Source organism: Colobus angolensis, unplaced genomic scaffold (genome assembly GCF_000951035.1).
Source record: "Colobus angolensis palliatus isolate OR3802 unplaced genomic scaffold, Cang.pa_1.0 Scaffold214, whole genome shotgun sequence".
In the NCBI taxonomy this organism is placed as follows: Eukaryota; Metazoa; Chordata; class Mammalia; order Primates; family Cercopithecidae; genus Colobus; species Colobus angolensis.
The window spans coordinates 1,265,364-1,291,213 of record NW_012115311.1 but is presented as its reverse complement, the minus strand read 5'-3'; the positions used below and the strand labels follow the sequence as shown (position 1 = coordinate 1,291,213).

The 25,850-nt window shown below is 45.6% G+C and overlaps 1 protein-coding gene and 1 long non-coding RNA gene across 2 annotated transcripts; one reads left to right on the top strand and one right to left on the bottom strand.

The window, feature by feature from the left end:
* The first annotated feature begins 770 nt into the window (after positions 1-770).
* On the top strand, positions 771-17,899 carry SLC25A15 (solute carrier family 25 (mitochondrial carrier; ornithine transporter) member 15). Its single transcript, XM_011942974.1, has 6 exons — positions 771-894; positions 7,136-7,394; positions 12,907-13,044; positions 15,096-15,265; positions 16,228-16,386; positions 17,341-17,899. The coding sequence occupies exons 1-6, from the start codon at positions 840-842 to the stop codon at positions 17,382-17,384; spliced, it is 825 nt and encodes a 274-aa protein (XP_011798364.1). The 5' UTR covers positions 771-839; the 3' UTR covers positions 17,385-17,899.
* On the bottom strand, positions 7,043-15,837 carry LOC105512514. Its single transcript, XR_001001866.1, has 3 exons — positions 14,427-15,837; positions 12,819-12,991; positions 7,043-8,796 (listed from the first exon to the last, which is right to left on the bottom strand). It is a non-coding gene; the product is annotated as an uncharacterized LOC105512514 (long non-coding RNA).
* Positions 17,900-25,850: the final 7,951 nt, after the last annotated feature.

Sequence of the window (25,850 nt, the reverse complement as noted above, 5' to 3'; positions counted from 1 at the left end):
TACGGAATCAGAAGCTGCGTTTTATTTAGCAAGGCCCCCAGGCGACTCCTGCGCACGTTCACATTTGAAGGGCTGGTGGACTGTGGTGACAGGAAGATGTGTGTGACAGGAAGGTGCCTGTGCAGGGCCTTGTTCTAAGAGCACGTGACGCTTGTGCACAGTGGGGCGTCCCATCAGTCCGATGTGGCTATTTGTGACTACCTTTGTTTTACAACATTTTTATTATTCACCTTGTACAGATGAGGACTCCCAGCTGTAGAGGCTGAAGGAGCCACATTGCAGGTAGAGCAGGCATTCACCAAGACGTGTGTGATCCCAGGGTGCAGCTCCCACCCTTGGCTGTCTGGGTGTTCCTTTCCAGACCTACTGTCTTGTGAGATCCCCTCAGGCACCCAGCACAGGCTGCTGTCTCAATTTAGAACTGAGCCTGTTCAATTGGTGGCTCAATGTAGGCCTCAAAAAAAACAAGTCTGATGCGGTTTGGTACTGTGATTGGCTTACTTATTTGGTGTTCATTTTTTCACTTTTCAGAAAGATCACTTGAAATGCTGCTGGTGGCTGTAGCATTGATACGCAGGGAAGGTTTTTGATCTGTGAGTTTTCCAGGGGGCAGTTGCTAAGCTGCACTGATACCTTGAGCCCCTTTCCTTTGGAACGATGTGGAGCCTAGTTCATGGCTCCCAGAAGTTTAGGCTCCATAATTTGGCTGCAGGCCTAGAGAACAGGATGCTGCAGACTTGGACTAATGGTGAACTCTTGCCTCCCCTCAGGGATATGTGGTGCCTGTCATAAGCTCCAGAGAGTTGCCTTCCACAAGACCAGCAGAAGAGTAGGCAAACATGAAGTCCAATCCGGCTATCCAGGCTGCTATTGACCTCACGGCGGGGGCTGCAGGTACAGTCATGTGCCTTATCACCATGTTTCTGTCGGTGATGGATGGCGTGTCTGGTGGTGGTCCCATGAGATTATACTACCATATTTTTACTATACCTTTTCTGTGTTTAGATACATTTAGATGCACAAATACCACTGTTATAGTTGCCTACAGCATCCAGTACAGTAACATGCTGTACAGGTGTGTAGCCTTCAGCAACAGGCCATACTGTGCAGCCTAGGTGTGGAGTAGGCTACGCCATCTGGAGTCGGGTGTGTGTGCTCTGTGATAGCACAATGATGCAGTTGTGTAATGACGCGTATTTCAGAACATGTCCCAGCTATTAAGCAATGCCTAACTGTAATCACAGAGAAAACCCAGTTCTCTTTATTCCTCAACTACCCTCTAAATGAGATCAGATGAAAATGGTATGCAAATATTACCTTTCTCCCCAGAAGCGATGTGCTTTACCTTTGGGATGGATCCATTGGATGGAAGTATAGTATTGTTCAGAGCGTGGCAGAAGGTACAGGAGTGTCCATTATTGTTAACACCTTGTGAGTCAGGGTGAGGGGTGGAATGTGCCCAACAGAGCTGGAAAACAGCTCAGAGGTGAAGCCCCTTGTCCATTGTCACCTGGCTGGGATACGCAGGTGACATGGTTCTTCACTTCAAGCCTGGCAGTTTTCAGAGCCCTTGTAGTGCAAAAATAACACCATAGCATCTCCTGGGAAATACCATTTACTGTCGCTGCTAGCGTTGGGAAAGAAAGGAGGACACTCTTAGAAATGTCTTTAAAAGGCTGGGTGCAGTGGTTCACGCCTGTGATCCCAGCATTTTAGGAGGCTGAGGCGGGCAGATCACCTGAGGTCAGGAGTTCAAGACCAGCCTGACCAACATGGAGAAACCACATCTCTTCTAAAAATACAAATTAGCCAGGCGTGGTGGTGGCTCATGCCTGTAGTCCCAGCAATTTGGGAGGCCGAGGTGGCAGATCACCTGAGGTCAGGAGTTCAAGACCAGCCTGACCAACATGGAGAAACCACATCTCTTCTAAAAATACAAAGGCGTGGTGGTGCATGCCTGTAATCCCAACTACCTGGGAGGCTGAGGCAGGAGAATCGCTTGAACCCGGGAGGTGGAGGTTGTGGTGAGCCGAGATCACACCATTGCACTCCAGCCTGGGCAATAAGAGGGAAACTCTGTCTCAAAAAAAAAGAAAGACGTGTCTTTGAAAACGAGACTGATAATGGACTGTGTCTTAGAGCCGTGAAAGAAGTTGTAGGATTTGCTGGGAATGTCCGCTGACCTGAGCCTAGGGGCCTAAACCCAAGAGCCTGAGGCTCCCCCGGCACAGGGAGGTGCTGCCTGTGATAAGGGGGGCAGTGCTAGCACTGTGCAAGCTACTCCTTAGAAAGATCAGCTTGAACATGCAAGAAGAGCAGGACCCTCAGGCTGAGGCACAGGCAGAATGGGAAGGGCTGGTGGTAATTTGGTTCTTCAGAGTCCAGCAGTAGGAGGAGCAGTTGGAATGCTGACTGTCCAAAGGGAAACCCTGGACTACCCTGGCCTCCCGCAGGATTCTCATAGTAGTTGCAGCTCCCTGGAGTGGGCAGGCTAGAGGGGTTGTTGCCCAATGCTGTCGTTATCCAGCACACCCCCCACCCCCACCACTTACAGATGAGTATAGTCATGAGTGTGGCCACCTCATCAGTCATTTGCTCAATTGTGAAAAAGAAATTGTTCAGAGAAGAACGAAGTGTTTTCCCATGAGCCAAAGGTCGGCCAAGGTATGCTAATGAGGAGGACTGGAGAGAGCGCGTCACTGACACTAATGAGGAGCACTGGGCCAGGGTACTTCTCCCAGGGCAGAACCCACAGGGAGCATCCCAGCCCCAGATGCCCAGGGAACTGAAGGCCGGTGGGGGTCTGCCCAGTAGTCTCTTGCCCACTGTGTGCCTTTAGGCTACAGCCTCCCAGGCCCCGTGCCCCCTCCCCTCCCCCATGGCACATTGGGGAGGACGCTGACCCTGAGAATGGTGCAACCATCTGCCTGCCCCAGGCCGCCTCTCACCAGCAAGTGAATGCTCTTGGGCTCAGCTCTGTCTCTGCAGGAGGGTGTTTAGCCATATGTAGTCTCAGCTTTTGACATTTTATGTCTTTCAGTCAGTCTGTCAAAGATCTAGAACCTCTGGTGATAGAATTTAAAAGTCTACCTTTTCCTATTTATGTGCATACAGGTATTTGGGTACGACATTTATAATTTACAGTTAGTTTGAAAGATAGAAATTGCAACAGTATGGTTGGGAGCCTGGTACGTAAGGCATTTGCTGGTGGGCATGTTTTGAACACGTATTGGTCCCTTATGTGTACTGACACACTGTCCCCATCACTGTTGGACAGGTATTTCTCCCCGTGCTGGCGACACATGGATGCCCCTCACCGAGGTAGAGCTGCAATGGGCAGTGTAACTTCTGAGGACAACGAAGCCCATTCCTGGGGGGATGGGATGGGGAAGGGGAGGGAGACTTGGTCTTTAGCTTGGGGCCTGGGCAGAGGAGGTGCCCATCAGTGACACAAAAACCTGCGTTCTGCTGTGAGGCCCATGGGATGCAAATGGAAAGTAGATTCCCACTTTTGAGGATCTTGGAGTCTTTGAATGCTGGAGCTAGAGCGACCTTTAGACATTGTTGGCTCCAGTGCTCATTGAGTATGTAGAAAAAGGCCCACAAGGAGCAGTAGATTTGTTCAAGGTTATGCAACAAGATGGTGTGAAGACAGGGCAGGACCGAGGTCCCTGGGTCCCTTGTCTGGTGGTGGTGCCGTCTCTGTTTTCGTACTCCGTCATGCGTCTGCAGCACACTGGAGAGGGTTAGTTTGGAGCCTTTGGGCCCTGACTTTCTGGATGTGGAACTTGCTGGGCTTTGGGATTTTTCTGCCAGCCATTGGATAGGAGCAGAGGACCTGTAGTGTTTTGTGGCAGAGGTCACCCATGGAAGCGATCCGACTGTAAGCACACAGCCAGCTGCTGCCCTAGGTGATGTGGATGGAGCTTAAATGTGTTGTTGTGTGTTCTTCTTCTTTTCCTTTTAAACAAAGTTTTCCCCGCCACACAGGTTTTCAGCCAGCTCGTCTACTCTGAAGTGCTGGGAAGTTCTCATTTCCCTATCTGCAATGGCTGTAAGAGATCTAGGTCCCTAATCAGCTAGGACGAAGGAGGATTTCAAGAACTTAGTTAGGTAATTAGATAATTATTGAAATGGGGGCGTGTGGATCCCAAAACTTAAATAGTCTTGAAGGGAAACTTGGTACCACTTTAAGAGGTAGTCATTCAGCAGCTCTAAAACAATGCAGTCACTACTTTGACTACTGTTGCAGTGTACCTTGTTTGGCGTAGTTGGGGAATGTGGCATTTCAGATCATTGAAGTTTATCTTCTCAAATGCCAAAATTAAAAACAACCCCAAACCTGTTTTTATTGGAGTTGCTTGAAAATTGTATACTTCCCTGCCCTGTTAAACCTTTACGGATGGCCTCCAAAGGGGTTTGAGGGTCTCACCTCTGCTCGGGTGGACCTGGTCCTGTGGTGTGAGTCTATTCTCTCTTCTCACCTCTCTGCCTTCTTCAGAGCTGTCCCTTCCCTGAGACACTGCCCCTGCCCTGATAGATTTCCTCTGTATCTCAAGATTGAGTGACTCTATGTCAAGGACTGAAAATCCAAACCACCACCCTTGGTAAAGTGTTAGGTATGACATAGTCTGAGTGCCTTTCCTGCGGAATAAGGTTCTTGGCTGGCCACCACACCGCCTAAAGAATGTTGTTATTTGTCTTTTAAGGAGAATAAGATCAGAAGTCTGACTTCTAGGCAAGTGGAGAAAGATAATATTTATTCATGGCTTTATGGACTTGATAGATCTTTGAGAACCTACTAGGTGTCAGGCTCCATGGTTGGTACTGGTGTTCAGAACAGTCTTCTCTCACTTGAGGGCACAGTGAGTGCCACGACCGTGTCATTTGTGGTAAATTACACGGGAAGTTAGCTTACCCTCGCAGAGGACGGGAGACAGTTGTTGCTAGCATTTGTACATTCATTAGCCTCCCCCTTCTCCCTGTTGGAAATGTAACTATCCCAGATATACAGCAAATACGTATTCTAGTAACCTGTGATGCCTGAACTGTTCAAGATGATCAACTTAAAATATGAATGTGCTGAATTAAATGCTTTATGGCTAGATGCAGCTTATCTGCATCTAGGGTCTCTGAATTACGCACCCACTTAAAACATTCTGTCACCTCTTCTCTTGGAATAATTAAATTATTTTAATGTCATTCAGATATCTTTTTATCCTAGCCCAGCAGTACCTGGGAGAGAATGACTCAGGATTAATCGTAGTAAAATCATCTTAACTTATATTCCACTAACTCAGAATTGGGGATTATTTGGCAGTTAAAGGCAGAAGTGTGTCATTCCTCTCCTGGAAGAAATGAACAGTAACGATGGGCTCACACAGATCATATTGCTTGTTGCTTAAAAAAGAGATCAAAGGCCGGGCGCGGTGGCTCATGCCTGTAATCCCAGCACTTTGGGAGGCCGAGACGGGCGGATCACGAGGTCAGGAGATCGAGACCATCCTGGCAAACACAGTGAAACCCTGTCTCTACTGAAAATACAAAAAAATTAGCCGGGTGTGGTAGGGGCGTCTGTAGTCCCAGCTTCTCGGGAGGCTTAGGCAGGAGAATGATGTGAACCCAGGAGGCAGCGGAGCTTGCTGTGAGCAGAAATCGTGCCACTGCACTCCAGCCTGGGTGACAGAGCGAGACTCCGTCTCAAAAAAAAAGAGATCAAGTGGTTTTCAGACTCTTTGGAAGTGTTGGCTTATTTGCCAATAAATAATTGCGAATTATTCTTAATGTCCCTTCCCTCAGCTCCACTTTCCAGAGTTTAAATGGAATAACTATGTATAATGTCAAAGTCAGGAAGTTGCATTCGTCAGATATTTTCTGTAAGCCTTCTTTTGCATTTTGATGAAGCTTTAAGAGCTCCTCTCAGGTCCAGGAGGAGATGGTAAACACTAACCACTGGGAGTTCCCATGACACCAACCCTACTATACAGGGTGTGGGGATGTTGTAGGGTGGTTACAGTTCATTCCTTTTCTTCTGTTTAGAATTTTTATTAAAATGATTTCACGTGGCTGGGCATGGTGGCTCACGCCTCCCAGCATTTTGGGAGGCCGAGGCAGGAGGATCATTTGAGGCTAGGAGTTCGAGACCAACCTTGGCAACATGGTGAAACCCCATCTCTATGAAAAGTACAAAAATTAGTCAGGTGTGGTGGCGGGCACCTATAATCCCAGCTATTCAGGAAGCTGAGGCACAGGAATTCTTTGAACCTGGGAGGCAGAGGTTGCAGTGAGCTGAGATTGCGCCACCGCACTCCAGCCTGGGTGACAGAGCAAGATACCATCTCAAAAAAAAAAAAAAATTATTTTGTGCAATGTAGACTTTGCTGTATTTAATATTCTTATAAAAGTATATAAATAAAGGATTCAAGCTAAGCATAAATAAATTTCAGTCCATTCTCTTAAATACAAGTTATTAATCGGTAGAGCTCAAACTAAAGAGGTTTTTCTATAGAATGAAATATTTAGCTCTTTGGGGATTAATTAGTCAGACCCCTTGTTTCCTTTCTGTGGTGCCGGGTCTGATCAGTCCCACTGGGCGTTAGGCAAAGAGAGTGATGAAGTCTTCCTAGGTTTCCCCTCCCTTTCTGTGGTTTCCGTTTCTCGCGCCCACAGTAGCCGCTGGTTACTAACCACTTACGTAGCTGGTGCTGTCCTGAGCTTTCCTCCATTTTTATTTAATCCTCATGCTAACCCTATGTGGTGGCATGGATGAGGAGCTGAGGCTCAGAAGTTACACGGCTTGTCCAGGATCTCGCAGCAAAGCCATAGTCCCTCTGACCTTATTGCTCAGGCTCCTACATGCTCACTGCACTGTTGCATCCTCTGCCTGCCACTGTTGAGCGCACGTCTGTCTCTCTCCCCTGCCTGGCATGAGCTCCTTCAGGGTGCGACATAGATGCCAGGCACATCAGGGACCTGTTAGAAATCGTTTACTGGACATGGCTGGAAGGTTTTGGAGGAAAAGAGGTTGAAATGAACTGAAGCAGGGGTACGTTCTGGGATAGGCTGCCTGTGCCTTCTTTCCATAGATAATGGAAATGTAGCCTCATACTAGAGCAGTCATCTGTCCTGATTCCAGGGGGCACAGCGTGTGTACTGACCGGGCAGCCCTTTGACACGATGAAAGTGAAGATGCAGACGTTCCCTGACCTGTACCGGGGCCTCACGGACTGCTGCCTGAAGACTTACTCCCAGGTGGGCTTCCGTGGCTTCTACAAGGGGACCAGCCCAGCACTAATCGCCAACATCGCTGAGAACTCAGTCCTCTTCATGTGCTATGGCTTCTGCCAGCAGGTGGTGCGGAAAGTGGCTGGATTGGACAAGCAGGCAAAGCTGAGGTGAGTCAAGGACACGTGCTTTCTTTTATTTAAAAAAACCCCACAAAACTGGCAAGGCATGGTGGCTCATGCCTGTAATCCCAGCACTTTGGGAGGCAAAGGCAGGAGAATGGCTTGAGGCTGAGAGTTCAAAACCAGCCTGGGCAACATAGCAAGATCTCCATCTCTACAAAAAATAAAAATTAAAAAAAATCTACTGTTGGAGGGTCACAATTTTACTGACGCCTTATGTGGAAGAACATTTCCTTTTTAAAAAATAACTGCTTTCCTTTTATTTATGAAGTTATACATTGTCATCATATAAAACTTGGAAACCACATATGCACGCCACAGAGGAGACCTGCTCATCATCCACCACTGAGAACGACCCACCCTTCGGTTTCAGTTTGCTCCAGTAGAATGCTGTTCAAATGCAGCTGGCGGTGCTACCTCTCGTCAGCAGACATGCTGCACTAAAACTGTAGATGCCGCTTATGATCCACATTTTAGCTTTTCTTTCATTAGCAAAAAGCAGAGTATTGGAAGAGGTTGTCTGAGCCAGATGAATTTGAGGAGTTTTAGGAAGGGTCGGAAATGTTTGCAAAGATGCAAGGGAACCCACCTTTCTCTGTCCATATCTTCCCAAAACATCAGACTTTGCCCCGTTCTTGGTCTTGCCTTGGGTATTTATTATATAGAGACTAAAAGAGAATTCGGAAACCACTGGGATGTTTAGCTATCCCTGCTTTGAACGTTGATTTTATTTTATACCACTTAAAATTATTATATAAGCTTCAAGACTGCAAAGGGCAGTCTTAGTTATTTCAGTAGGAGTTTGAAACCTGATTGCAGCTGCAGGTCCCACACAACTGAATTCGGTTCCTTGCACACAGCAGCGTTCTCTGGAGGTGCCTGGAGGTCTGAAGGGTGCCCTTTTCCAGGCAGGAATTCCGCCATGATGAGTAGAGCTTGAGGCTTGGGACTGGATACGATTGCCCAAGAAGACAGTGTAGACAGCGAGGAGGGCTGAGCATGAATGAGATGAGCCTCCAGCACAGAAGGGGCAGACAGGAAGGCAGTAAAGAAACAAGCAGGGCACAAACCAGGAGAGTGTGGCGTGCCATGATGGAGACTGAATGAACAGAAGCAAAAACCACAGGCGACTACAGTTCCCTGTTGAAGGAGAGACACTCTATTAGAGAAGACCTGGACTTCATTTCAGTTCAGTTTCCTTAGCAAAGGACAAAATGGGGAGGGAAGACAGGGAAACAGTAAGCAGCCACGTGAGATTCTGGAGAAGACCTGTGTCTTCTGAGCAAAGCAGCCCCTCCAGCCGCAGGACAGACAGTGACTTCTGTCTTGCATGAGCGAAACCACTGGGGATCTGACCCTGCCTGCCCCTCCACTTTCTTGCTTCCTTAGCCTGTGAACAAAGTGAAGGACAGGTAAGAGCATATTGCTTTTCTGCTGAGAACAATCTAATACCTTACAGCTGCATTTCCCCACACTACTTTCAGAACATTGAATTGCTGGGTGTCCTTAAGAAAGAGTTGGTAAATTACGTCACAGTGTCTCTCTCATGAAGAATCACTCTGGGTACATCTATTTCATGTAATGTATGTGTTATTTAGTTCATTAAAGATGCTTAAAGCTGGGCACAGTGGCTCACGCCTGTAGTCCCAGCACTTTGAGAGGCTTAGGTGGGCAGATTACTTGAGCCCAGGAGTTTGAGACCAAGTTGAGCAACATGGCAAAACCCCGTCTCTACAAAAAATACAAAACTTAGCTGAGTGTGGTAGCACACGTCTGTGGTCCCAGCTACCGGGGAGGCTGAGGTGGGAGGATTGCTTGAGCTCAGGAGGCAGCGGTTGCAGTGAGATGACACCACTGCACTCCAGCCTGGGCAACAGAGCAAGACCCTATCTCTCAAAAAAAGAAAAGATGCTTAGTTGTTTTGCAGTAAATAAACCATCCTGATTAACCTTGTCTAATCCAGTGCTCATCTTTTTTGAGCTTGGGCCTTTTTTTTCTTTTTCCATTCTGAGGAACAGTGTTTGTCTGTTACCTGTTGGGGAAATGCTCTCTTAGGGTCTACAAAGCTCTGACATGTATATCATGTCTCTGTAGCCCTCACCATGATCCTGTGAGAAGAGCAAGGCAGATGTTCTCTCTCTAAGGGATGGAGGAACTGAGGTGCCGATATTGACATGCGCAAGGTCACCCCGCTAAGGACTTGGACTTGTGTCCTCTGAGCTCCTGCCCAGTCTCCTTTCCATCAGACCACGGTTGGGGGTCTGGAATGTTTTATAAGGGTCAGTTCTAGAGAGAAGATTAATCAGGAGCAGTGAAAGGAAAGAACTGCTTGTGAGAGCCTGTGGTGAATTTCTGTAATCACATTGTAAATATTTGTCTGTTCCCGGTTTCAACATGACCTAGAGTGTTGTTCTGCTTTGACGTTTTGCTGGACAGGGTCTTACACAGCAGGAGTGCTCAGGTACATGTTTGTTGAATATATGACAAACGGATGATTCTTACAAAATCCCATCCGATACTTATTACCATTTCAATTCCAGTTCTACACATTCGTACTCCGTGCAGAACCAGGGGCCCATGCACCTCCTTCTGTGCACTAGTCGATGAAAGTGTTTATTGGAAAGCCAAAGTCCACTGCATATCTGATTTGACCGTGTCCTTGCACTATAATAATGTGCTTGGTGTTCGTTCAGATGTCTGAGCCATTATTATATCTTCAACTCAATAGACTTCTACATTTATTGACTGCCACCTTTGTCCTGGCAAACTTGGCAGACCCTGGTTAATGCTCCTAATTGACTATTGCCTGTCAGCAGGCTAACAGAGAGTCCCTGAGGGAGGCCAACTGTGGGTCTGCAGGCTGACTGAAAGACAGCAGAAACCATTTTAAGCTTTGGTTCTAACAAGCTGCTAAGGAGTGAAGTGGGGGAAAGGAGTGGACTGAACAGCATTGGATGGTTTCCACAAGCCATAAAAGCGTGTGCAAGTACATTTGTGTACCTGGTTCTTCTTTGTTAATGGTTTTAGGCTTAATTCTGTAACATCAAAAGGAAGTCCGCACTGCAAGCAGTGTCTTCCTACTGAAAGAAAGCCCCACTCCGGGCCAAGTCTTCTGAAAGATTTGGGTGTATCAAAGGTCAGCTCAGCCTCTGGGAACCCCCCCTTGCATCTGGCCATGGCAGAGAAGCTAGACCGCCAGGGACTAGCAAACCAGGACCAAGACTAGCACCACCTTTATTTTACACTAATCTTTGACAGTGGAAAAACTTTAGTACCCCTGAATATGGTAGGTCCATCTGTACTTTTTTTTTTTTTCTTGAGAATGGAATCTCACTCTGTCGCCAGGCTGGAGTGTAGTGGTGCGATCTTGACTCACTGCAACCTCTGCCTCCCGGGTTCAAGCAATTCTCCTGCCTCAGCCTCCCGAGTAGCTGGGACTACGGGTGTGCACCACCATGCCCCCCTAATTTTTGTATTTTAGTAGAGATGGGGTTTCACCATGTTGGCCAGGATGGTCTTAATCTCTTGACCTCATGATCTGTCCACCTCGGCCTCCCAAAGCGCTGGGATTACAGGTGTGAGCCACCGCGCCCGGCCCTGTCTGTGCTTCTGCTCAGTTTGGAGAAAAATTGTTAGGGGATTATCTCTCTACCTGGGTAGTTAACTGAGGAGATTCCCACCCACCCTTGGGGGTTTTTGGAAATGTGTGAGGGCGATCTTGGCTGTCCAGTGAGAGCACAATGCCAGCATTGAATGGGTGTCAAGGAACCAGTTCAGTCCTTCCTGCCCAAAGAAGGATTGTCCCACCCCAAATGCCAGCCATGATCCATGATGCAACACTCTTCCGGGGCTGGAAGGGACCTTCTATCCCGACTCCCGTGAACCATGAACTCACAGAGAAGTCTTTCTTTTGAAACACTTCTCAGACTTTTCCCCATATTCATTTTTTTTTTTTTTTTTTTGAAAGAGTCTCACTGTGTCACCCAGGCTGGAGTGCAGTGGCGTGATCTTGGCTCACTGCAACCTCCGTCTCCCTGGTTCAAGCGCTTCTTGTGCCTCAGCCACTGGGGTAGCTGGGATTACAGGCGTGCACCACCAGGCATGGCTAATTTTTAGTAGAGATGGGGTTTTGCCGTGTTGGCCAGGCCTCGAGTGATCTGCCTGCCTCGGCCTCCCAAAGTGCTGGGGTTACAGGTGTGAGCCACCATGCCTGGCCTCCCCATATTCTTGAACTCTTACTGGATTCCAGTTTCATAACCCTGCTAGTGATCTTTGGCAGCTGGTACTAAATCCAAACAGGAGGCGAATGTTTCTGTGTTTGTATTTGTGCATTCATCGCGCTGCCTAGTTTAGATTTCCAGTTTAGCCATTTCACCTAATACCACTGAGCTTGCAGACTTGTACTGGCTTCACCCACTCCCGTGGCACCATTTTACCCTCTTCTGTGTTGCTGAGGTGGTAGGTCATCAGCTGAACTGGAAAATCTTTTTGCGATGCAGCAACTTTTGCTTAAAATTTTTTCTGGGTTTTCATCTGTGGCAGTTACATTGCACATCTGACTGCTCCAGGTTGGATTGTGGGCATGTGGGGATAGTCTTAGAGCCTAGTTTTATTTAAAACTTAGGGCAAATACACTGAAGTATTAATAGGGCGTGTTTTTCAGTGGGGGACTATGGGTAATATTTTTCTCCTTGCCTTTGGGTTTTTTTGTGGAGTTTTATTTTGTTGTGTCGCGATGTATCTTGGCTTTGGCTGCTGTAACAGAATACTACAGACTGAGTGACTAAAACAAACATTTCTCATAGTTCTAGGGGCTGAAAAGTCTGAGATCAAGGTTCCAGCAGATCTGGTGTCTGATGAGGGCTTGTTCTTAATTTGAACATAGCCATCTTCTCATTGTGTCCTCATATGGCAGAGAGTGAGCGTCTCTGGCCTCTTCTTCTCAGGGACTAATCCCATCACAATGGCCCTGGCCTCATGACCTCATCTATACCTGACTATTCCCAAAGGCCCCATCTAACACCATCACCTTGGGGGAATAAAATTCAGTCCATAGTGCTGTGTGTAATCAAAAGAATAGGGGTGTTGCAGTCAGGAAGACCTGGGTTCACATCTTAGCACTGCCACTTAGTAGCTGTGTGACTGGCCACATTATCTCATCTCTGTCACTTCCCATAGGGAATTGGGGTGCTACTGTCTGCCTTACAGGGTTGTGGGATCCTTAGATGAAACAGCACATGCAAGTTTCCTTCCTTTCATCATTTTTTACACATGGAGGTCTCTCTTTGTTGCCCAAGCTGGAATGCAGTCATAGCACTGTAGCCTAGAACACATGGACTCAAGTGCTCTTCCCACCTGAGTCTCCTGAGTAGCTGAAATCACAGGTTCATGCCCTCACACCCGGCTCCTTACCCTGCTTTATCACCAGGGTGCCCTCCATGTGGTGGGTGCCGAAGGAATGAAGAAGCTGAGGGGTAACTGTCTGCTTGTGTGCTTTCAGTGATCTGCAGAATGCAGCTGCCGGTTCCTTCGCCTCTGCCTTTGCTGCACTGGTGCTCTGCCCCACGGAGCTTGTGAAGTGCCGGCTGCAGACCATGTATGAGATGGAGACATCAGGAAAGATAGCCAAAAGCCAGAAGTAAGCACCACTTGGGCACAAACATCAGGTCTCTATTGCCCTAGTGAATTGGATGATTTCTCATTTTATATTGTACTAAAGTGGCAGATGTGGAAGCCGATTTATCTACTCAAAATATTGTTTCTAGAATGCTTTCCCCTATCAGTCAGAGATTTTCTGAAAGGATTGGCTGTGATTAGACCCACCATCCACTGCACAGAAAGTCTTAGACAGATATTTAATACCCCAGAACTGGAGAAACCAGGAGCTTAACACCCTTTTTGACCTCTTGGAAACATGAGGCATGATCTTCATCCATTTTTGGAGGTACATAGTGGGTGGCTTTTGAACTTTGCCTTAGACCTGAGCCTTCATAAGTGCCAATTTGGATTCTGAGATGAATATTTGATGCCCATTTCCAGGTTTCACATGGGTATTCAGGCTGATTGCCCCAGTTCCTAGAGGTAGCTTTCCTTACCCCCACTTATCCCCAGTCCTTCAAGTGTACCTGCAAATGGTCCAAGTTCTGAGAACATTAATCAATACTTTTGTAAGCATAGCTACTCTTCAATGATTAAATCACTCTCTAGCTCACTCTTGAAAACACATTCCCATTATCCTCTGAGAGTGCTGTGTCATACACAATTTGATTTACTTGAATTGGAAAGCAATTTATTATCCTTGTTAATTTATTATGCCTTATTAATTGCAAAACTTGCCTACTTACCTTGACATCTGGCCGAGTTCTGACCAAGGATATTGCTGTGGTTAACTCAAAGCCTATAAATCTGCTGGAAAAAAGCAGTAGATAAATTGACCATTTTCAGGGATCAGTCCCCACTCAGTGAGAATGGGGTTTGGAAGAGTGCCCTGTTTTCTACACCCTTGAGACACATTACAACCAACTTGAATCTAATATTTATTGCATAGAAGTCCAAGAGTGTAAGTCTTTAAAACTTTTTATTCAAATATACACATAGTATCATGAATGCACATGTAAGTCAGAAGTATGCAGTTCTGTATTTAGTGATACAATTTATGTGCCTTTGTAACCTGTGTCCAGATGAACAAATAGAACATTAACAACACCCAGGAAGCTGCCCTCATGTCCCTTGGAAGTAATTCAAGGTAATTAAAAGATAGTAATAGTTATATCCAAAGTACTTAGGCAGATCAACACCTTGAATTATCAGCTGACTTTGTATTTGAGGTCTAGCACTGTTCACACAAAGCATATGGTATGGTAACTTAGGGCTAAGCCTCAGATGTGTTGAGCTGGATTACTTTTGTTAAATTCCATGTAGCAGTGCTGCAGGAAGGGCTGGCTGATGGGGAATACCTGACAGTGCCTTCTGAAGCTCTCAGAAGGAAAATAGTTATTAAACGTCTGTGGCCTTTATTACCTTGGGACTTGATCCTTTATCTATCCAAGCCAAGTCCCCTTCTCGCTGAGAACAAAGTGAGGAGAGAGGGATTCACTGAGTTGCACTGAGTATGTGATTTCTTGGCCTGTTTTTAGCAGGGATAAACCTGCCCTGGTAGCCCCCATTATGAACGGGAGTCAGACAAAAAGTTTTCTGTGTTCTGGCTGCTACAGGAGCAGGGCTGTGATCTGCTTAGAAGAAATTTTCCTGCATCCCTGGTGCTCTGAGAAATAAATTCTTGGTGCTTCTGCATAACAGGAGCTATAACTTGTTCTCAGAATTGGTCTTGCCTTCAAACAACATTTACTCCTTCACTCATTTCTCTGCACTAAAACAAAACAAATCCTATAAGCACCTGAACAGATTTCCCAAAAACACACCAGAAAGATTGAGGAAATAGGAATCACGGCGATAAGGGACCGGGCAATACAATGCCATTTTATGCTTGCTGAGTTTAGATAATTCCTTCCTGTAAATAAATTTCCTTCCCACAGAAGGATGCCTTGTAGTCTCAGTTCCTGGCTCTTCATTTAGAAAATCAGCTTCTTCCTTGCTAGTGCTTGATCAGATCTGTTAACTGGTTGCAAATGCCCTTGTCCTTTCTTCCTTCCCACCTGCCATAACCGTGCTCTTTGTGTTTCCTCCCAGTACAGTGTGGTCTGTCATCAAAAGTATCCTTAGGAAGGATGGCCCCTTGGGCTTCTACCATGGACTCTCAAGCACTTTACTTCGAGAAGTACCGGGCTATTTCTTCTTCTTTGGTGGCTATGAACTGAGCCGGTCCTTTTTTGCATCAGGGAGATCAAAAGATGAACTAGGTAAATGTGTTTGCATTGACAGCAGTGGGGTGTGATGGTGTTTGCTCCTTACAGGTGTGGTTTCTGTGGATTCTCTGTGGATTCCTTTGTGCTCTCCTCCCCACATTGGTGGCTGCATCTGGCACAGGGAAGCTTCTGGATGCCAGAAGGTAACATGGTGGCAGGCAGTTGATAGCACCCACCCTCCAGGCCTGATAGTTTCCTTAGGACAGGGCCTGAAGCAGTACATCCCAAACTTTCTTACTGGAATAAAGTTTGTTAGTTTTTCTGGATCTATTTTAGGGGAGAAGAAATCCAGAAATGACTTTCCCAATTGGGGAATCACCTATAAATAATCTTGAAATAAACTTAAAACTTGGTAATCTTAATAGTGTTTTGAGAGCTGCGGAAACCATAGTTCTTTGTAGCTTATCATGTTTAGCTGGTTGGTATTACTACATGCGATGTTTGGCTCACATAAGTGAGTTTTTCTTACCATCTCCCTCAGTGTGTTGAATCTATCCTGGGGTTAGACAAGCTCTCAGACTTACCTGCTATGTTTAATAAAAACAATTTTGGCTTTTAATGGTAAAGGAAGAATCAGGGCTATTAAAATGCTTAGGAGTGAGAAAGTTGAAAAAAGACATAGATTGTGTTTGGCCTGTCTTGTAGGGGGTTGCCACTCAGCTGGAGGCCTGCTGGTTCATGTGGGCCAGCCCTCAATACCTCAGTGACCAAACTAAATATAACCCTCACTAGGGCTTCTTGTACTTGGCATGACCCAGGGGTAGACCTGGGCTACAAAACAAAACCTTGTGTTCTTAGAGCTTGGTAACAAGAGCTTTGACAGTTTCCTCAAAGAATTGTATTCTGCAGCATTAGCATTTTTATTTTCATCTACCTGCAGTAGAGTGACCTCTGGAAATGTCACATCAGCTGTTCTTGAGACAAAATACCATTTGCTATTTTTTTTTTTTCTCTAGGCCCTGTCCCTTTGATGTTAAGTGGTGGAGTTGGTGGCATTTGCCTCTGGCTTGCTGTATACCCAGTAGATTGTATCAAATCCAGAATTCAAGTTCTTTCCATGTCTGGAAAACAGGCAGGATTTATCAGAACCTTTATAAATGTTGTGAAAAATGAAGGTGAGTAAATACCTGTTTTTCAAGCATCCATATACATCTTAAAATCTGAGATATGGGCCAGGCACGGTGGCTCATGCCTGTGATCCCAGCACTTTGGGAGGCCGAGGTGGGCAGATCACGAGGTCAGGAGATTGAGACCATCCTGGCTAACACGGGGAAACCCCGTCTCTACTAAAAATACAAAAAAGATTAGCCGGGCGTGGTAGTGGGCACCTGTAATCCCAGCTACTGGGGAGGCTGAGGCGGGAGAATGGCGTGAACCTGGGAGGCGGAACTTGCAGTGAGCCGAGATCGCACCACTGCACTCCAGCCTGGGCGACAGAGCAAGACTCCGTCTCAAAAAAAAAAAAAAGAAAAAAAACTGAGATATGAACTTCTCTGTTTTGATTGTAAAAAGAAAGAGGACAGTAACACAGAAACTTTGTGTCCCAAATAGAGCACAGATACCTTGTCTATTACTCATAGTAATCCTCCGTTAAATCTGTATGACAGGTAAAGTTTTACAAAGTATTTACACCTTCCTCCCTTATCTAATTCAATCTTGATAACCACCCTGGGCAGCACTAATACTATAAACAGGTCTCCGGCTTCAAGGTTGGTGCTCCTGCCACTGCCCAGGTGAAGCTGCAGAGCTGCTGCCACCTCTGTCTCCATGGTTGCCTCCGTCTGGCCATCTCAGGCCTCAGCTCTGCCGCATCCATGTACTAAGCGTGAACCAAGCATGGAATTGGAGTGTGTTACCTGAGCATCAGTCAGTTTTGCCAGGAGACCTGATACTTGGCCTTGTTTCTGTTAGTCTGTTTAGGGAAACGGGGAATGCATCCTTCCATGACTTGTTGGTTTCCAGCACTGCTGTCTGGGTTTGCCTGTGTAAATATACCTGTGCTGTGCAGCTGCGTGGGTGTCCCCAAAGGAGGGATTGTTGCAGTCTTTGATCGCCCTTTTATTTGCTAGGAATAACGGCCTTATATTCTGGACTGAAACCTACTATGATTTGAGCATTCCTTGCCAATGGAGCACTATTTTGGCCCACGAATATAGCAGGAAGTTGATGATGAACCAGTGGGAAGCATACTGAAGTGTCTTGGTGGGCCTGAGCCAAGCACAGGTGTTTGAGGACTACAGTTCATCTCAGGGTTTCTTGGAGTACAAGACCAGTGGGAAGTTATTCTGATTTCTTGGGGATTTTGCTTTTTGTCTTCCCTTCTACCCTACATCTTAAACTTCACGGAAGAACCTCTATTTTGCATCATATCATTTCTGCCCATAATTGTACTGAAATAGAAAAGTCACTGCTCTTGCTCTTGGTAAAATATAGAGTGGTCAGTAGCCTTATGCGCCTAATTCAAAAGGCAGAATATAGTTCCTACAACCTCCACTTGTACATGCAATTTGGACAGTTATGTGTTGAGGGAAATACAGTTTGGTTCCATGTTTATTTCAAATATCACAAAAACCCAGAGGTGATCATTTCTCATGAAGATGCTTATAAATGGTTGCTTAACCCATTCTAGATGTAGGGTCTGCTTAATGGGTGTACTTTTCTAAGTGGTTGATTATTATTACTATTTTTTTTGATATGGAGTCTCACTCTGTCACCCAGGCTAGAGCGCAGTGGCATGATCTCAGCTCACTGCAACCTCTGCCTCCTGGGTTCAAGCAATTCCTTTACCTCAGCCTCCCGAGTAGCTGGGATTACAGGTGCACACCACCATGCCCAGCTAATTTTTTTTTGGTATTTTTTGTAGAGACGAGGTTTCACCATGTTGTCCAGGCTGGTCTCGAACTCTTTACCTCAAGTGATTTGCCCACCTCGGCCTCCCAAAGTGCTAGGATTACTGGTGTGAGCCACCATGCCTAGCTAGTGGTTGAATTTTTAAAAAAAGTGTTCATGGGGTACTTGAAAACTAAAATATTCTTCTAGATTTGTAAGACAGTATACCTGCATACTGGTGTGGCTTCCACACTTGAGTAAAAGCTTCAGAGTAGGCATCCTAGATTTCCCCAAGATGCTCTACTCTTAAAATAGTACCATTCATTTTCTTGGTGGGATCATATTCCACACTGACTGTATTGCTAGGGGTGGCCCAGAGGGTCAGGCCTTTGGGAAATAGCACGGCCTTTACCAGCTTCCCTTCTCTCCCGAAGAACTTCCCCTCTTGGGCTTTAGATTGAGGAAGGGGCTGAGTGGTGGGCAGTGCTGCTGTGCTTTGATGAAGACCCATGTGGCTGGCAACAGCTCTTACCTTTTGTCTCTGGGTCCTGGCCTGGGTAGGATTCCTGGGTGTTCTGTTGGCTCATTTGGGGCCATCAATCCACTTTGGACCACTCACTGTCTGCTCTGCCTCCACCAATCAGAAACTCTTCCAAGGAACAGTGAGAGCTGAAGCCTTCTTTCCTCTTTGGTGATTGTGTGACTGTGGGTGAAATCCTTTCTCAAAGAGAACTAGAAAGAACTCAGTAATTGTACTCCATAGTGAGTTATGTCAGGGCTGACCCATCCTGAAGCCTATCTTGCCATGCTTTTACAGCGTTGGAGGCTTTTCCATTTGGTACTGGCAGTCAGTAAGTCTTAATGATGACTGTATATGGGATATGAGTTTATAAAGCAGTGCAACATAAGCAATTGTAGGCCAGGCACGGTGGCTCACGCCTGTAATCCCAGCACTTTGGGAGGCTGAGGCGGGTGGATCACAAGGTCAGGAGTTCAAGAACAGCCTGACCAACATGGCGAAACCCCATCTCTACTAAAAATACAAAAATTAGCCGGGCGTGGTGGCGTGCGCCTGTAATCCCAGCTACTCAGGAGACTGAGGCAGGAGAATCACTTGAACCCGGGAGGCGGAGGTTGCAGTGAACTGAGATTGTACCACTGCACTCCAGCCTGGGTGACACGGCGAGACTTTATCTCAAAAAAAAAAAAAAGAAAAGAAAAGCAATTGTACTTAACCATGCCATATATATGTGTTCACTGACCACAAATTCACTGACCAACCAACCAAACTCCACACTTCATCTGATCCCCCATAGACTTGGGGATGGACAGCTGTTCTTTGGCCATATGGTATAAGAGGGTCATTCTTGTCACTACTAAAGTTAACCTCGTCATTTTGTGCTGCTCCAAGACCAACAGGGTATCTTCCAATAAAGTGTTCCTAAGCAGCCTGTATACTGAGTGCAAGCAGGCTAACAATTTGAATAAGAGTCCATACCATGTGTTTCTGTCAGCAGAATGTACATGTTGTACAAAACCTCCAGGTTCCTTAAGCTTTTTGCTGTCCATGAATCCTCTGTGGCAACTGTAGTCATAGAGCCAGAAGCCAGAGGGTCAGGGATATGAGGGACTGACAGACAGCAGGGGCCATCTGGGGAGGAGATCCCTGTCATGTCTCTTGTGCCACAGGGCTATTATGGCTGGTCTTCCATTTGCTTTTTCTTTCTTTAAGTGAAAACCATTTTTCTACTTTACTTTTCTCTCCATACTTAAATGGTCAGTAGCTACTGAGTGGTGCTTTATCTGAATAGGCCTGGATTGAAGCAAAATATAAATGGGACTGGCTTTCCACAGGAAGTAAACTGCTTCAGAGCCCACAGTCCCCTGCTCAGTGCCCAGAAACAAGTCAGTCATCCCTGTTGGCAGTAAATCTTCCCACAGGCCGTCTATTAGAGATTTAACTATATATCTTCAATAGAAAGAGTCTGAGGCAAGTGGGAGTGAGGAATGGAAGCTTAGGTCAGGAGAATGTTTTTTCATTCTGTTTGCTTAATTCAGAGTCCGATTTGTGCTATTTCATACCTGTACTCCAGGCAGAAATATAACTTGAAAGTACTGTGTCTAAAGAAATTTCAGTGTTCTATCATTAAATTATTTACTTAATATTTGAGTCTGATGAATTTCATTGAAGTTCTTTACATCCATGTTAGGAACCAACTGGCAGGAATGTTGAAGAGTGATGTGTAGTAGTGTTTCAAGGCAGCGGTTTTATTGCAACAAGCATTGTATTCAGTCAGCAAGACACCTGATGTAATTTCACTATAGGTGACAAAAATATTTCTATGCACTGAAGTTATGGAACTTGGCTCACTAGAATTACTTTCTCCCTCCACCTGTTTTTATCCCTCTATTTTAAAAAATAGTTAAACTGTCTCCTCTTAAGTTTTGGATGATTCCATTCCAAGTTACTAAATTCTACTTAAGAAAACACATATCTGAAGTGCCAAGATGGCTGACTAGAAGCAGCTCGTGTGCGCAGCTCTCACAAGAGGAGACAGAGTGGTGAGTGAACACAAGCTCTTCAGGTTGATCATCCAGCAGGCTGTGTTGGGATTCATCGAGGAAGCAGTGGTGAGTCACAGAGAGCAGAGGGGAGTAAGGCAGGACAGCCGCCCACCTGGGATTGGTGGAGAGCAAGGGGAGGCTCCCTACAGCAGGGAAAGGGTGAGTGAGTGAAGGCTCCTGGGGACACACACTTCTGCCATGGACATTTGCAATCCCCGGGCACAGGAGATCGTCCATGACTCCACTTGCCCTCCCCCCGCCACACACACACCCTGGGGCTCTAGACTGACACACAGAGCTGCTTGGAGTCTGGGCAGAGCCACTGCTCAAGCCAATCTGGATCCCTGAGCTGCTATGGCCCCAGCTGCCATAGTCCGGCTAAGGTAGGCCAGGCTTTCTCATGTGCCCCTAGGATAGGGGCCATCTCCGTGGTGCTGAGGGGTGGATAGACTGCAGGCCTCACCTCTGCTGCACCTTGCCAGGCAAGGCCCACTGGCCTGGGCCTCTATCGCAGCCATCCTACCCCCTGCCTGTACACTCCATCTGGTCACAGCCCTCATTTCTCTGGGATGGAGCTCCCAGAAGTAACCAACAGACCCTCTGCCCTGCCATGGCCTATGCCCCTGCTGCCCTCAGGCTGGAGAGGGAGCAAAAAGCCCAACAGCTGCCATGAGCCTCCAGCCTGCCACAGCTGGCATATGGAAAGGCAACCCAGACCGTTTTCCACATGAGTCTCTGGTCCTGCCGCTACTCACTGGGCAGGATGCCTCCTGGCTTGGGCCCCCAGCACAGCTCCTGTCTGATCACCAGTTGGTGGTGGCTCTGTGTTTCTCTGGGAGGGAGCTTCCAGAGACAACTGACAGGCCTCTGCAGTTGCTGCCACCACAGTACCCACTCTTGCTTCCCTCAGGCTAGGGAGAGGGCAAAGAGCCTGACTACTTTCTCAGCATCCTACAGAGAGGAGGCCAGACTGTCTTCTAGGTCGGGTTGCCTGACCTCCCTGCTCTTCAGGCAGGGCCCCCAGCTTGGGCCCAGCCGCACAGCTGCCCCAACCCTGGCTGATAACAATTGGCTATGGTTTTGCATTTGTCTGGGGTAGAGTCCCCAGAGGCAACTGATAGGCCCTCTGCCATTGCCACTGCCCGGGTCTACACTCCTGTTGTCCCTAAGCTGAGGAGGAAACAAAAAGCCTGAGCTTGCCTTGGGGCTGCAGTGTGGCAGCTTGGGAGTGCCAAGGCGAGATCTGTAGCAGGCACTAGAGCAGGAGAGGAGCCCACACTCTCAGAGTACTGAGAGGGCTGTTACATGAACCTGTGGGCTACCACAGCAGTGGGTGTGCCTCCCTATGCAGGGCCAGCTGGCTGGAAAAGGGTGGCCTATTTCCCTACCGCAGCCTCTGCCTGAGGGAGCACACCTGACAAAAGAAACACGGGCACAGTGCCATTGGTTGGAAGGGGCTCCCCCAGGGCCCAAGAGCGGACCTGATGAGGTGGTCACCCTCTTCCCACTGTACCGCAGAGCACAGCCAGAAACACCAGGAAATACAGAGAAGCCCAGTGGCTAAGATCTGTCTACTGACCATTACTCCTAAGTGCCATCTACTGGAATTCAGCCTAAACTACAAAAATAGTTTGCTGATATACCTTCCTGTAAAACCAAGGTAAAAATTCAAGCACAAATAGAGACCCTGCACATAGTCTTGGCCCTCGGAAAACATGAAGAAATGCAGCCAACTGACTATGCTCAACTTACACCACAGTTAAAGGAATACCAACCCTCTCAGATGAGAAAGAATCAGCACACGAACTCTGGCAATTCAGAGAGCCAGAGGGTCCCCTTACCTCGAAATGAGTCCACTAGCTCCCTAGCAATGGTTCTTAACCAGTTGGAAATGGCTGAAATGACAGATGTAGAATACAGAATCTGGATGCCAAGAAAGCTCATCAAGATTCAGAAGAAAGCTGAAAACGAATCCAAGGTTTCCAGTAAAGTGATCCAAGAGCTGAAAGATGAAATAGCCATTTTAAGAAAGAACCAAACTGAACTTCCATAGCTGAGAAATTCACTGTAAGAATTTTATAATACAATTGGAAGTATTAACAGCAGAACAGACCAAGCTGAGGAAAGAATCTCAGAGCTCTTGTAACCAACTCAGACAAAAATAAAAAAAGAATTTTAAAAAATGAGCAAAACTTCTGAGAAATATTGGATTATGTAAAGAGAGCAAGTCTATGACTCATTGGCATTCCTGAGAGAAAAGGAGAGAGAATCAACACTTGGAAAATATATTTGAGGATACAGTTTATGTCACTTTCCCTAATCTTGTTAGAAAGGTTGACATGCAAATCCAAGAAATACGGAGAACCCAAGCTAAATACTATATAAGATGGTCATCCTCAAGGCACATCGTCATCAGATTCACCAAGGTCAATGGAAAAGGAAAAAGTCTTAAAGGAAGCAGAAGAGAAGGGCCAGGTTATGTACATGGGGAAGCCCATCAGGCTAGCAGCAGACTTTTCAGCAGAAACCTTACAAGCCAGAAGAGACTGGGGACCTGCTTTCAGTGTCCTTAAAGAAAATAAATTCCAATTAAGAATTTCATATCCCACCAAAAAGCTTCATATGTGATGGAGAAATAAAATGCTCAGAGAAACAAGCACTTAAGGAATTCATTTCAACTAGACCAGCCTTATAAGAGATCCTTTAGAAAGTGCTAAACGTGAAATTGGAAGAACCTGCTACCACAAAACACGTTTAAGCATATAGCTCATAGGCAATACAGAACAACCACACAAACAAGTCCATACAACAGCCAGCTAACAACATGATGACAGGATGAAAATCTCACATATCAGTACTAACCCTGAATGTAAATGGGCTAAACTCCTCACTTAAAAGGCAAAAAGTGACAGTCTGGATCAAAAGACAAGACTCAATCATCTGCTGTCTTCAAGAAACGCTCCTCACTCCTAATGACATCCACAGGCTGAAAGTAAAGGGATGAAGAAAGTTCTATCATGCAAATGGAAAACAAAAAAGAGCAGGAGTCGCTATTCTTATGTTAGATAAAACATGTTTTTAACCAATAAAAAGGACAAAGAAAGGCATTATAGAATGTTAAAGGGCAAAATCCAACCAGAAGACCTAGCCTAAATATGTACACACCCAATACTGGAGCACCCAAATTCATAAAACAAGTTTTTCTTGGCCTACAAAAAGATTAAGACAACCACACAATAATAGGAGATTTCAACACCCCACTGACAGCAATAGACAGATCACTGAAGTAGAAAACTAACTCTGTGCTTAAACTTGACAGTTGACCAATTGGACCTGATAGATATCTACAGAACACTTTACCCAATAAACACAGAAGATACATTCTCATGTGCTCACAGAACATAATGTAAGATCAACCACATGCTTGACCATAAAAGCAAAGCCTCAATACATTCAAAAAGTTTGAAATCACACCAGGCACACACTCTGACCACAGTGCAACAAAAATAGAAATCAGTATCAAGAAGATCTTTCAAAAATACATAAATACATAGAAATTAAATAACTTGCTCCTGAATCACTCCTGGGGTGAACATTTAAATTAAGGCAGAAATAAAAAAATTCTTTCAAATTAATGAAAATAGGGACAAAACATATCAAAATCTCTGGGATGCAGCTAAAGCAATGTTAAGAGGAAAGTTTACAGCACTAAAGGCCTTTGCCAAGAAGGTAGAAATATCTGAAGTTAATATTCCTACTTTGCACTTAAGGGAACTAGAAAAAAAAAGAATAAACGAACCCCAAAGCTGGCAGAAGAGAAACAACTAAAATTAGAGAAGCATGAAATGAAATGTTTTTTGAGGTGCTGTTTTGTTTTTTTTTTTTGAGACTAGATGCAAAAATCCACACAAAAGATCAATTAAACCAATAATTAGATTTTTTTAAAAAAAAACAAGATTGATAGGCTGATAGCTAAACAAAGAACCAAATAAGTGCAATCAGAAATGACAAAGATGACATTACAACCAATCCCACAGAAATACAAAAGATCCTCAGAGAATACTATAAACAACTCCATGCAAACAAATTATGTCACCTAGAGGAAATGGATAGGCCAGGCACGGTGGCTCATGCCTGTAATCCCAGCATGAACCCGGGAGGCGGAGCTTGCAGTAAGCCGAGATCGCGCCACTGCACTCCAGCCTGGGCGACACAGCGAGACTCCCATCTCAAAAAAAAATGAACATGGTGTTTTAAAGGAAAAAAACTGTATCCTTTAGCAAGAACCACTTTTGAGGAACAGCATCAAATGAAGCTCCACATAGCTCTCCAACATCAAATGAAGCTCCACCCAGCTCTCACTATTTGAGGGACTTTGCTCATGTTAGAAGAAAAAGCTTATTGTTTGTATACATCCAAGAAAAAAAATTGTAAAAAATTTCCATCAAATCCAAAGTTCACTCTATCAAAATCCATTAAATGTTTTGCGTTGCAAGTATGTAGGCCAGAGGTTTAATTTGCCGTTGCCTTGCTGGACTTAAGGAGTTATTAGATCCAGTCCACATCTGATGAAAAGATTAGGACTGGATGTAACAATAACTATCAATTCATGCCGCATATAATCACAGCAACTTCTTCAACTCTCACCTAAATCATTTAAAAAATATTTTCTCCTTTTGTATTGAAGAGTATGGTTGATTAGAAAAAATCTCAATTTTTCACCACCACAGAACAAATGCTACTTATAGTGGAGAACTTCTAGACTGAGAAATGAGTTTCCAAATATGGTAGAAGGTTTTTTGGAACAAAAGCCCAATTAATAACTTTTCAGAAAGTTTTCCCAATTCAGTTATTAGAAAGCCACATTTAAATGGGAGGTTATTACTTAATGATATTTTTTAGCTGTAGTCCTTAATACTTATTGTGTCTTATAACTTCTCCTAGATACGTGTGTCAGTCAGCTTTTCAGCTAGCTGAAGCCTCCCTAGGTCCTGCCTTACTTTAGCACAAAATTTGGTGATGGTTTGTCATTGGTAAATCAGCACCTGCTGAGGACCTGACATACTGAAAGTACTGAGCAGACTCATATTGAACTTCTTTGAGAGGAATTTACTACCACACTAAAAATCTGATTATAATACTTTTGAACTCATAACACAGTCCTATGGCATGGACCTTGAGGATA